This window comes from Melanotaenia boesemani, chromosome 16, assembly GCF_017639745.1.
Source record: "Melanotaenia boesemani isolate fMelBoe1 chromosome 16, fMelBoe1.pri, whole genome shotgun sequence".
NCBI lineage: Eukaryota > Metazoa > Chordata > Actinopteri > Atheriniformes > Melanotaeniidae > Melanotaenia > Melanotaenia boesemani.
Window position 1 is genome coordinate 8,452,002 of NC_055697.1, and position 13,893 is coordinate 8,465,894.

The 13,893-nt window shown below is 38.1% G+C and overlaps 1 protein-coding gene across 1 annotated transcript in view; it reads right to left on the reverse strand.

Moving 5' to 3' along the window:
* Positions 1-13,893, reverse strand: part of dntt (deoxynucleotidyltransferase, terminal) — a 125,887-nt gene that overhangs the window by 65,190 nt on the left and 46,804 nt on the right. The window contains exon 8 of the mRNA XM_042009579.1: positions 7,086-7,188. Coding sequence (XP_041865513.1) covers positions 7,086-7,188 — 103 coding nt within the window. The remainder of the gene's footprint in view (positions 1-7,085; positions 7,189-13,893) is intronic.

A 13,893-nucleotide genomic window follows, 5' to 3' on the forward strand; every position in this document is an offset into this window, starting at 1 on the left:
AAAATGTGCCAGTGTGAATCATGAACTGCTAGTTGCCTACTTCTCAGCTGACTGATAAACAAACACAATGAGCTAGACGATGCTAGCAACAGAAAAGAAGATCAGCTGATGACCAACAGTTGCCATGATTCACAACAGAAGAGGGAGGGGGCGAGGAGGAGGCTTCCACGCTGTGCTGTACAGACACAGAGACGACCGGAATGATGTTGGTTCATGGAAAATCTTGTAGATTGATATTGTGACAATCTGTGAGGGACACAACTGTCATTTTATGACTGTGACCAGAACTGTTTTCACAGAACACTGTTATTTTAAGGTCAACCTCTGGGTACAATCTGAATACAATTGTAAAACACATCAAAGGACCTTATTACCCTCCTACTGTGGTAGGTCAATGTGAAACCTGACTCTGAAGTTCTGCACCAGCGGATGAGACAACAGTTTCCCAGGGGGGATGATGGGGTATATAAAGAAGTGTCCCGAGTTGGAAGCCAGTTTTTCAACATTGTCAGCTGGCCTGTGTTCAACTTGTCTTCTGGCTGTGTTGTGAACTCCTTGCAAGTAAAAACCAGCTGTGCTTCTCATCGATCTGAGTGTCTGATGTTCATTGAGAATTTTTCTAACATTTGTTCAAAACTACGTGAAGTGTTTTTAAGAAATGAGGAAAAGTGCTGGTGTTGAACCCGTTCATCAGAAAAGGTGTGGGTGCTAAAACATCCTCATCCCAAATGGGTGAGAGTCCTTCAAGTCCAACCATAGAGTGAGTCAGCTCACCTTTAGTCACCTTCATGTCTCTGCTTCATAAACGATGGATGCTGCGCAAGAGTTAAAAAACTCATTAAATTACATAAATTAGTTACCACCATTATTGCATTATTTCTGACAGCCATATAACCAATAGTAACTTTGAGCTTTAATTAGCCAGTAAAAGAATGTTTACATCATAGTAGAGAAGCAAGCAGTAGGGACAGTGAGACCATGGATGAAGACAATCTAAAGGTGTGAACAGGTATGGATGTGGAGAAAATCAGTAGGTTGTGGATAGACTTGGAGGTGAGCAGTAATATTTTGAAGTGAGTGTGGTAAAGAGCCAGGGGAGATGTTGCAGTTGAGGTGTGGGGTGATGGGTAAATGGGTTCCTAGTGATGATGCAAGCTGATGAATTCTGTGTCAGCTGAAGTTTATGGAGGATTTTCTGTGGGACACCAAACAGAAGAGAGTTGCAGTAGTCAAGCTGAGAGCAGCGGTGTGAGGTGTGATGGAGGGTTGCAGGCAGTCAATAGCCCTGTTTACATGTACAAAATTTCTTCAATTATGTTACAATTCCGATCAGACATGTGCTGTTTACATGGACCCTAATAAGGTTATTCTAATTATAACATGAATTTACATGCATCACATGTCAGAATGGAATAAATCTTTTTGACATGTGCAGAATTGTACTGCTGTCTGACTTTCCAGAAACAGCAGCAGAAGAAGAAACAATTATTTCCAATGTAAACTATGAGTGATTATACTTATTGACCAGAATGAGTGTAATCGTATCAGAATCTTCTGACTGGTATGTTTACATGGTTTGTAAATTTTACAGTGACCCCAGGACAGGACAGAGGCACACCTCTGGTGACTAAGAGTAAGTGAGAAGTGAATGTTTTCAGTTGCATGGACTGTGTCGCTAAGATTTAAACAGATTGAGCGGTCCATCTGTTATGTAAATACTGAAAAGTCTGTTCATGCTTTCCATCCCTTGAAAAGAAAAAAAAACAGTGAGATGCTAGTTTATTTTCTGTTGACTGAGAAAACTATTCTGTCAAATCAGTTCAATCTAACTTATTCATGTGTCACTGTAGTGGCATTATTTGCATAGCTTGCTAAAGTAAATGATAAGAAATGTAGTAAATGAACTCCCCAAGCCCTGTTTGCTTGTTTTGTCTTTAGCTTTGATTACGACACAAATTCACTGTAGCATTGTTTCAGCAATGTCACAAGATTTATTTCCATCCAATGTTGCATTACCAACATGTTATATTGATGATGGTAGAGTCCGACCAGTGTGCAAAGCCTTTGATAGCACATCCCAAAGATTCATTGGGGTTCAGGTCTGGACTCTGGGGTGGCCAATCCATGTGTGGAAATGATGTCTCATGTTTCCTGAACCACACAATTTGAGCTCCATGAACCTTGGCATTGTCATCTTGGAATATGGCCATGCCATCAGGGAAGATGTGATAATCTGCTCATTAATTATATTCAGGTGTCAACTGACCTCATTCTTTGGGTACATAATTTTGCTGAACCTAGACCTGACCAACTGCAGCAACCCCAGATCATAGCAGTGCTCCAATCGGCATGTACAGTAGGCACTAGGCATGATGGCTGTGTGGTGGGTGTGCGCAAAGTGAGGAAGAAAAAGGTTATGAAGTCAGTACTCCTGTTACTATGCCGTTAGTGTCCACAGTCGAGTGCTTGGCGCTTAGATGTGGGAACCCAATATTAATAACACTACTTTTTGTCTACAGACCGCCCAAACCCCACCCTGCCTTCATCACAGAAATGTATGATATGCTTATTTCTCTTTGTTCAACCTTTACAGATGTCATTGTTCTGGGAGACTTTAACATGCATGTCGACTCCCCCTCTTCTCCCTTGGGAGTAGAAATCCTGCAAATGTTAGACTGTCTTGGTCTACAAAAGCATATTGGCATTCCCACACACACAAAGGGTCACATACTGGACGTGATCATTACAGACTCCATTCCCATTCACGATCCGCAGGTCTATGATATGGGTGTGTTAGCCCATAAGGGCATTTCACTGGGCATAATATCTGATCCATTTTCTAAACCAAAACATAAAAATTCAGTTCAGAAGCGTTGCTCAAATCAACCCAGTTACATTGTCTGAAGATTTAATAAATTTCACCATTTTCAGGTTAATGACTGTGTTGAATACTATTACAGCACACTTGGGGGGATTTTGGTCAAACATTGCCCTCTTGAAAAATAGAACTGTTTACTTTACAGCTGTTTACTTTAACGGTCGGTCCTGTTCTTGAGCAGTATTTTAAAACATCTGCCCTGACCATCCATGAAGTTGCTCACTGAGCACAAAAAAACATTATGCAAAATCACTCAAACCGCTCGTTCTCTGTACTACTCCATTCTGATAAATGGAATTCCTAGAAACTCCAAACAGCTATTTTCCACTATAAACCACCTCTTGAAGCCAAAGGAGCTTGCCAGCACTTCTGCCTCAAAGAAGCAGTGCAATGAATTTAGTGAATTAGTATTGTTCCAAGCAATACCCAGGGACTGCTGCTATGCCATTGAGTCATCAATAATTTTAATCCTTTATTTTTTTTCATCCGGGGATGCTGTGTGTGTGCATGTCCATGTGCACATACAATTTTTCTAATCAGTTGCTGATCCTGAACTTTATTGATCTCCTTTTCTAAGAGGACACATCTGTCCAATTACACCATCAAACTTAAATTTGCCTCATTTTTAAATACAAAAGCTGTCAGCTTAAAGGCATCAAAATCTACTGGCAAATTAAAGAAAAATCCCTAAATAAATTTGTTTAGTAACACAACACATGCAAATCTTGGGGAAGGGGAATTCAAAACAACATCTATTTTCTTTTTTTCATCCATTTTTTTCTCAAATGAATTAAACATCAGTATGAGGTTATAACGGTTTGCTGATACTTATTTAATTTTACTACTACTAAAATAAAAAGCTCTTCCTCTAATCTCAGCTATACCCCAATTCAAAAGCTTTTCTCACACAGCAGAAAATTTAAAAATTATTTATTTATTTTATGGTTTTTTTTTATTATTATTATTTTTATTTATTTATTTATTTATTATTTTTTGGAATTACCAGCTCTCCATTTATATCTAGATGAAAACTTGATTGGCTGACACGTGAGCCAGTCAGGCAGTTATCTCACTTTTAAGTTTTGCATATAAACTGGAATTTGCCATACTTGTCAAATGTGCAGATTAGTAGCAGTGACAGGCAAGATGTCTAAGTAAATACAATGCATACAGAGGGCTACATTTGAAAGCACAACTGTGCAGATGTAAAACAGCAGGCCTGCAATTGTTTTTCTAACTATTAACGGGGTCTCATCTGTGCTGACAACTCAGCTCTCTGAATGTGGCAGTGTGCAATATAACATGGAGTTGACAATAAAATGCTTTTGTGTGTAGGCTTCTGCATGTCCAATCAATGCACACATTCACTCCCCACTAAATTAGAAACATTCATTCATTGCTTTTTAATACAAATAGTTATTCAGCCAATCACACAAAAGCAACTCAGTATATTTAGACATGTAAATATGGTCAAGACAACTTTGTCCAGGTCAAACTGAGCATCACTATGAGGGAGAAAGTAGATTTAAGTGACTTTAAACATGGCAGGGTTGTTGGTACCAGACGGGCTGGTCTGAGTATTTCAGAGATTGCTGATCTACTGGGATTTTCACTCACATCCATATCTAAGGTTTATAGAGAATGGTCTGAAGAAGAGAACTATACATTGAGCAGCATTTATCTGAACCAAATGTCTTGTTCATGTCGGTGGTCAGAGAACAATGGACAAACTGGCTGGATATGATACAAAGGAATAACTAAGTAAAACAAAAAAGAAAAACACTGGTTCCAACCAAGGCATGCAGAATATCATCTTTAAACACACAACACTTTCATCCTTGAAGCAGATGGGCTACAGCAGCACAAGACCACACCGGGTGCCTCCTGTCAGCTAAAAACAGGAAACATTTCATACACACTCAGCAAAGATGTACAATAGAAGACTGAAAAATATTTCCAGGTCTTCATTTCTGCTCCACATTCAGATGGTAGGGTCAAAATTCTGTGGAGACAACATGAAAACATGGATCCATCCTGACTTGTATCAACAATTCAGGCTGCTGCTCGTGTAATAGTGTGGGGGAGATTTTCTTGGCACACTTTGGTCCCCTTAGTACCAACGTGGCCTGGTTTAACCACCACAGCCTACCTGAGTATTGTTGCTGACCATGTCCATCTTTTTATGAACACAGTGTAGCATCTTATGATGCTACTTCCAGCAGGATAATGCACCATGTCACAAAGCTCAAATCATCTAAAACTGCTTTCTAGAACATGACAATGAGTTCACTGGACTCCAACGGCCTCCACAGTCAACAGATCTCAGTCCAGTAGAGCAGCTATGGGATGTGGTGGAACGGGAGGTTCTCATCATGGATGCAGCTGACAAACCTGCAGCAACTGTGTGATGCTGTCATGTCAATATGGAGCAAAATGTCTTAGGAATGTTGTTGTTTTTTATATTATATTATATTATATTATATTATATTATATTATATTATTAACTTCCTTACCTCTCATAAGAGGCTATAAGAAATGTCAATTAGACACTTTTCAATTGAGTCATTTGAAGTAAACTTGACTGTATAGCACCACAAAGGCTGGGAGTCAAGCTAGGGTTTCCAATTCAATGACAAAAATTTAGTGTCATCTCAATCCAGGAGTAATTTGTCAATCACTGGACTTAAAACTCTGCCAGGTTAGACACATTTTTGGGATGACCAAATGGTTTGATTGTGCCACAGTGCTGTGACCTTTGCAGTCACCAGATCTCAACCTAAATGAACACTTATTTGACATACAACCAAAGTCCATCAACAAACACTACATGAAAGAATATCTTTTTGGAGAAAAATGTTTCATCCCTCAAGCAGATTTCCAAGAAACCAAAGTCCTATTTCCTTTGACTTTTGACTTGTCTGTTTACTTATTATGTAAAAATGTTTGATTGTCATTGTATTTTCTGTTAATACATCTGTTCAGTGCTCTTGGGTAAATGTCTTCATGCACTTACTTGCAAATTGGACACTTATGTGGCACATTAGTGAGATATTAGCATCAAATAATTGTCATCATTTATGCCCAGCCATTAATGAAGCCATTAAGTGTATGTAAACATAACCTGTTGTCTGTGTTTTATCTGTCACTCACACATTCTCACTCTTCTCACATTTTACAGGCTTTCACACTGCTTTCATCAACTGTGATCTGTCTGTCTCTTCTGCATTCACCATCTCCCTCTTCATGCTTCCACCCACCTTCATCTGAGGATCTATTTTCCATTGAAGATTGTCCAGAGCCATCAGTGGTCCCTAAAAGCTCCACTGAAAATATGTGATGTAACCAGTTGTACTATTTTTCTTTTATTGGATTTACTCACCTATTCCTAATTTCTTTCATTTACACACAACTACAGCAGCAGAGCACTTCTTTTCTTTTATCTTGAAGTTTTACAAAAAAAAAAAAAAAGCTGTTTCCATGGATACTGCTGTTAATGGTGGTAAATTGGCCAACTCTATTCACCACGCTATTGAATTCAGGCAGCATGGTCTCTGGGCCACCTTGCAACATGATGTAGGTTGGATTTAATTAAAAATTGACTGATTATACATTCAGGATATGGAAAGGCAGATGGTCAGATGGACCACAAAGTTTTAGTCTGCTGAAACTCAGAACAAATTTTAATATTTTCAGGTAAAGCATTTTATAAGCGTTGCTCTGAGCTCCTATTTGCCTCTCCAAAGCTATAATTTAATACATTTTGCCAAGAATGTGTTTCCCTCTAAGGTTTTATTTTATTATCTGCAGAACTGTGGCTTTGCAATTCCCTCCACTGATAAACAGATTTATCCAGGATTTAAAAGTTATTTTTCAAAAACATACTGAATTTCACTGGCTTTGTTTTAATTATTTTTGCTCCTTTACCAGGAGTCCCAAGATAATTTCACCACATCACTGTAAAAAAATATAACCGACAAACACCAGTGTGTCAGAATGCTGACTTTAATCTTTGAATTCTGATTTAAATCTCAAAATCATCAATGTATTGTATGTTATCTTGGAGGTTGTGGCTCAGACAGGTGGAAAATTGCTGCTCTGGTGGACTGTTCTATTCTGCTGCTTTTGTAGTTGATTTACAAACTTACATATTTCCATCTTTGACAATGGATGCCCAAACCTTTGCATGTCATTGGAAGTGACAACTTACTTGGTTTTCCAGTATCTCAATGATGTTGATGAGTAGACTATCCTCCCTCCCCACCTCTGGTGTGGACACTATAAAGTCTACATCATGGCCAAACTCCTTTCCCCTGGAAATAAAGACACAGCATGTTTACAAAACCCACTCAATGAGTCCTGGAAAGAAAATCTTTTAACCACAGTCTTAACAAGAAGATGGTAGATGGCACTGCCATCTTGCATCCTACCTTTACTCCAGAGGTGTAAAGTAACAACGTACAAAGTACAATTATATTACTTAAGTAGGAATTTCAAGTTTAAATCAAAATGATTCCACTTTTAACTTGGACATTTCAAGTAGCAGCAGTGATCAATAAAACCATATCTGCTGACATGTGCTAATAAAGAACATAAATATGGTCCAGAATAAACCATTTTTATTCAAAACTGTTTTTTTATTTTCACTTTGTTCAGTAGAGCTGTAGTCTTCTTGTGGCTGATAGGTTCAATCTCCCAAGGAGAACATCTTTCCACTCTTCTTTAAATTTTCTGGTTAGGTCTTTCTCAAAAGCCAGCTTCATCAGGTTTGCTTTTTACCTGTGCAGCATCCTGCTTCTGTGTTCTAAATAATCTTTCCTCAGTGTAGAAAAAGAGTTTTTCCACATGGCTGTGGAGGCCCCAGATGTCAGGGCATGTTTTAATGAAGGTTGAAGCCACAGGCATGGTATCCAAAGGAAATGGTAGAAAGAAGTAGCCCAACAGTCTGTGTTTCAGCAGTCTGGACACCATACCAACTTCCAACAATACAATCGATAATCCTGGAAAACAGCCTCCTATTCAATTTCCCACTCTTGATGACCGAGCGTCTCCTCCACCACCATTGATGCAGTTGCCTGACGCTGTCGTTTGGGGGGTGAATAGCCCCTGAGTTGGCCAAACTTTTGGCCCAAATTTTTAGAAACTCGTAGAATTTCAGATGTGCTTTTGATGAGCTGAACTGCAGTGATGTAGTCAGTATTTCAGCTTGGAGCATTTTGGTGGATCCATCAGTCCTAAAAGCTTGTGCCTCACAGAGGCACAAGCTTGTCAAGGCTAACTGTATCCAAATCACAAATGGACCATTGGATATAGAATCAGCCTTACTTGAAAGTAATGTTCTTAAAGAATAATAATTCTCTTCACCGCCTGCCTCCTCAGAAATCCATGTATCCAGTCATTTTGCAAGCAAAGAGCATCAGACAAACAAGAATCAGATTGAAATGAAAAAGATGGTGTAGATAATACACACTGAAAATTTAAAATATCTACTTACTAAATTGATCATTGAAATCTAAAAGCCACTAGCAACCTTTCAATAAACCCAAGTAGTCACTTTATCAGAGTAATTCCTCAGTAATTCCTCAGTAGCTTGAGAACAACTACAACCTATAAACTCAATTTTGTATTTTATAAAAGCAAAAATATGTTCTCTAAACAAAATATTGATGTTACCAGCATCATAAATGTCATGATCTTATTGTGCATCCACATATATTTATGCAGGTTGTATAGTATTTTACAGTAAGTCCTCGGAATGAGTTCCTCTTTGACTTGGAGCCACCATGGAAGGAAGCCACATGAAGTCCAGTAGATGGACAGGCATCTCCAGAACACCTTTTTTTTATATTATTATTTGATTTTTAAAAAACTAGAATAAGACCTGTTAATTGGCACAATATTATATCAGCATCTCAGATTGCAGGAATACATTTGTTAAAATTGCCAGTATCTCAAAGTCTGTATCCAACAGTCATGATAATGCAAAGTCTCATTCTTGACAAACATGTAATTGGTGTAGATTTTGCAGTAAATGTGTCTATATGTCCTGCGTAGGACTCACCACCTGTACAGTTTTTCCCTGGTCTTTCACTCCTTTCTTACGAGTTGCAGAATGACTCAAAACAGCAGCCAATGTACTGACAAAAACTAAAGGTGGGCATCTTTGATTATAGTAAATTTTACTACTACAGTGGCAAGTTTTTAGTTAGTTTTAAAAAAAAAAAAAAAGTTTTCACACAAACACAGCAAACCACAAGCACTGAAGTTAGCCCTAAAATAACAGAAGATTCCCATTGTCCCAACTAAGGGGGCTGCTGCCTCAGCTTAGTTCTACACCAGCACTACCTGCCAAAAGGCACAGCATCAGTGCAAACTGATCATTACCCATGTACAAATGCATACAATCCCTTTGATAAAGAATAGGCAAAATCCTGCAGTCATAAGAACTAGTGTCACCGTTAACTACAAAGCAAAATGACTGAATGTAGAGTGAATGTAGAGGAGCAATAAGGTAGCTCTAAAGAAGCCTCTGCAGCTGCAGGGCTCTGTGTCTGATCTTTCTTCGGTGCTCGTGACAAATGAGTGACGGCAGTCAAAGTGAGTATTATTAAAGGAATGAAGAGAGGCTATAAAAGGCTTGTAGGAAAACTTCAAAGGTCACAGTGGCTAATTCAGAGAGAGTATTAAAAAAAAGACTTCATGCAGCATGGGTATGGACCCTTGAGGCATCACAAAATGAGTTCATGGGTCACAGGCTCATTTTGATCTGCATTTGGCTTTACACTAAAAGTTTTTTCTTCTTTTTTTGTGTTTATTTTTTGTAATATTTATGCAGGTGTTTGTATTAAAAAAACTTGAGACTGCTTTAGTAATTTGACTGGTAGGACAGATATTTGAAGAATATAAAGATACATCACAACTTTCTGTCTGCTGAATTTGCACCTTTTTCCCAGCTATCTCAGCAGTCTTAATTGGCAATGCTGAGATACCCAAACATTTACAACTTGTAACTTGTAAGTTGTGAGATGAATCCTGCTAGCCTGTGCTGTGCTGGCAAAACTCACTTGGTTGCACGTTAACTGTGTGCCATGAACAACAAGAAGAACCAAAGAGGGAGATGGATGGATAAATCATAGGCATGAATTTAGTTCTTATTTTTATTAAAATGTACTCACTGTACTTCACGCTTATATATTCTCATATATTAGGGGGCTAAATAAGAAAATGGTAGTTATTTGAGAACATGACAGCATGCCATTATACTTTTTCTTCCTTGGAATATAATGGCACAAATACCTCTTTAATTCAACCTCAATAAATAGACAGCACATTATGCTACAGTAAAATTATTCAATGTACAATGTAAATTAGCATTACCTCCCTACCTTGTGCTCCTCAGGTAATATTAGTGTATTGACAGTATAACTTACACACCAAAAAAAAAAAAAAAAAAAAGGCTTTCCTTGCCACTCTTTCAAGGTGTGAACTTTCTGAAGTCTAAAAAAGAAAAGAAATAGAAGAGAGAAAAAAATATTTTCATTCATTAGCTACAAAATCCACGGATAAAAAAATAACTCATTGCACCAATGAAAACTGCCGTGACAGTCATAGTAATGAAACGTTCGGGGTAACAAAAAAATGTTGATCTTCAGAAAACTGTTGCTCGTTGTCCTGCTGCAGACATTTAGCATGCTAAGTAGCCAAACTGCACTTTGCCTTGATTAAATGCAGCACATCAAAACCTAAATAACTAATGTAGTTATCAAAACACAGTAAACTTAAAACAGTACAAATATTACCAAATGCCCTAAAAAAATAAATATTACACATAACAAATAATATTTCTATGTGGCTCTAACACTTAGCTTAACATCCTTTCAGATGACCCTTAACTTCACCAACATAGACAGCACCCTGTTTATTCTACTCTGGTCACACCTCAATATTTCTCAGTTTCCGCAATAATGTTAGCAGTAAATGCTAATGTCAAGCCTTGTTTCACAGCTAAGCTAGTCAAACAGCTAAACTTAGCCAAATTGGCAACTAGAATAGTTTTATTGACAGCAATGGCTTGTTTTTTTTTATAAAGTCAGCAGCAGCTTGAAAAGTTTATGAGCCATGATAACATTCACTGGCGTGCACAGATAGAGCCTTGGTGGTACTGAAGCACTTGCCCTTGCCGTCAGGGTTGAAGAAGTGCCCTTTTTCAGAATTATTTTTTATAAACTGTATGCGGCAGTGGCCCACTATGTTGAAACCATCACACACTCCTTACACACACATGCACGCACGCTTACGCCCGTTTTATTCCCGTCGTTTCTTTGGCAACAGCGCCAACGAGGTACATTGTAAGCATGTGTATTGCAGCAGCTGGACCATCTGCAAAGTTACCTCCCACCGCTCACGCCACGACTCAGGTAACGCTGAACTATTTTGCTCTTAAACTAAGCCTGATACCAAACTATTCGTCCCTGTTGTAAAGTAGCTTGTCTGTCTCATTACAGCCTAAACGGCCGAGTAAAAGTTATGTCATGTTAACTGTTTAAGGCCTTTTAATAATTAATAATAAATAATAATTCCTTATGTTTCTATAGCGCTTTTCTAGACAGTCAAAGCACTTTACAATGATTGGGGGACTTCAGGTTTTTAAAAATTAACTCTTCCACAAATTTTATTGAACCATGTAGAAGTGTCCACAATGTGGTTTGGCAGTGCCAAAACTCGTACAAGCTATATTAGCCCACAAATATAAGTTGTTTCCATGTACCTTACAGAATTCACAGTTATCTTGAATTTACGATTGAAGGCTAATAATGAAATGTTGAACATCATAAATACCCAATTAGAATTTGTCTGCACAACACAGCTAGTGGCAAGGCATTGCAGTCAGACTGGTGTTAGTCTTGTAATGCATTGACTCTTGTCACTAAGCAGTCTTACTCAAAGATGCATCACTCCATTCTCTCTGCTGTCCCACTGTAGACCTTCTACCAGCATGGAAGCTGAGGAAGATAAGGAGAGCCACATCAGATCAGTACCAGGTTCATGTACAGTAACATGTTTCAATAAATTTGCAAGTACATAAAAGGTTGTAATTTTTTTTTTCACACTATAATTAAACATACGTGGCAGTTCCATGCACTCTGCAAAGTGCCCTTTTTCTTTAATCTGAGCACCTGCCCCTCAAAATGTCTGTGCACGCCACTGATAACATTTAATATGAAAATGAAATATATCTAACCTCTTAATCTTTTTTTTTTTTTTTTTTTCAGTTTAGTTTGGGATCTGCCAAAACACAATGACTCATAGGTAAATTTCCTATTTAGTTTAATGCGAGGTAATAAATCTTTAAGGCCTGTAAACAGAGGAATAAAAACAGAGAAATAGAGACATTTGTTTTATCACCCAAATATTAAGATAATGTTTGTTTCACAGCTAAGTTAGCCAAAGCAGCTAAATCTAAACTCAAAGCTGTAACTAGTTTTAATGACAGCAATAGCTTGTTTTTTTAAAGCCAGCAATAACTTAAAATGATAAAAATTAAAACATTTCATATAATAATGTAATATATTTAAGCTTCTTAACCATTTTGGCTTTTACTTTTAGTCTGGGAACAGCCTGAACACATGTGACTCAGTTTATCTGCCTTTCTGTTTGGTCCCTCCGTCTGTTTATTGGGAGGTGATGAACCTTTATGACCTGTAACGACAAACCTCGTCCATGGCAGAGCAGAGGTTTGCATGGGGCTGTGTCCATGTCTTGATATGCTTAACATGTTGCATAGAATTATGTGCTTCCTCACTTCCTCAGCCAGCTGTTCCTCAAGACCATTAGGTTGATCTTATTCTCGGTTCATGCAATATGACATGCACTTTAACATCTTTAACTTTAACTTTCTCTGATGAATTTTATTGAATCTTTTTTTTTTCTGGCATGCACTGCCCAAAGAGAAACTTTCTACAAATATTAAGCTGGAACAGAATCTTTGATGGAACATTAATGTAATGTTCACACCAGCAGATTTCTTTTTGTTTAGTGCAACAGACCGGAGCTGTATATCTCCTAAATAAAATCCTGGTGTGAACTGAGCAAGTCTACTCTTTTGTTGCGTGACAGAAAATGGTAAATAATTAAGTGCTCTGCACAAAGCCTATGAAATATACATGGTTATTTACAAATTTGTGTGGACGACAAAGCGACATGTATGAATAATACAGACGTGGGAAGTGTTGCTGCTGCTGGAAAATCCACAAAATGAAGTCATCTGTAGGAAGGAGAGAGTTGGGCTGTACTTAAAAGTATAGGTTAAGAAGAACAAACAGCATCTTTTGTCAGTATGCATCATTTCACCTTCTATCACCCTTCCATCTAAAAGGCAATGGGATAATCAGGAAGATAAAATTAAAACAACAGAAAGCATTAAGCGTGTGCTGGCTGTATGTAGAGACCAGAGAGCTTGTTTTGCTCTTCCTTCTTGTTAGCTGCTAAGAGAGATGGTTTTAACAATCATGATACCCTGAAATAAATTGATAAGGTGTACTTATCACAGCTGTTGTTCAGGGGAAACAAAGCAGCTAGCATCAGCCCCTGTTTGAGGATTAGAGAGCAGACACCACTGGCCCCCTCATCAGTGTCACTTTGAGTTTTATTCCAGACAATCTGATGTTAAATAAGATCCACAGCAGGGACTTTCTGGCTTCATACTGAAATAAATATGCTTCTCTGTTGACACTGTGTGAGTCTCAGCGGTGGTAGGAGTTGTATTTTCACGCCTAATCTATTTTTAATCCTCCCCCCCCTCCACAAAACCGCTTTAAGACTTGTCACCCGCCTTCCACAGCTGTCCTTTCAATAAGGCTAATGTCAGTGGCATCAACAAATCCTCACCATGCTGTTTCTCTCTGAAGTGGATGACAGATTTAGCTTATGAAGCACTGTGCTTATTTTCTGAAACTTTTGGGAGCAGATATATCTTTTGTGCATCTTATTTGCAGATGAAAGCTCGGTTGAAGCCAAAA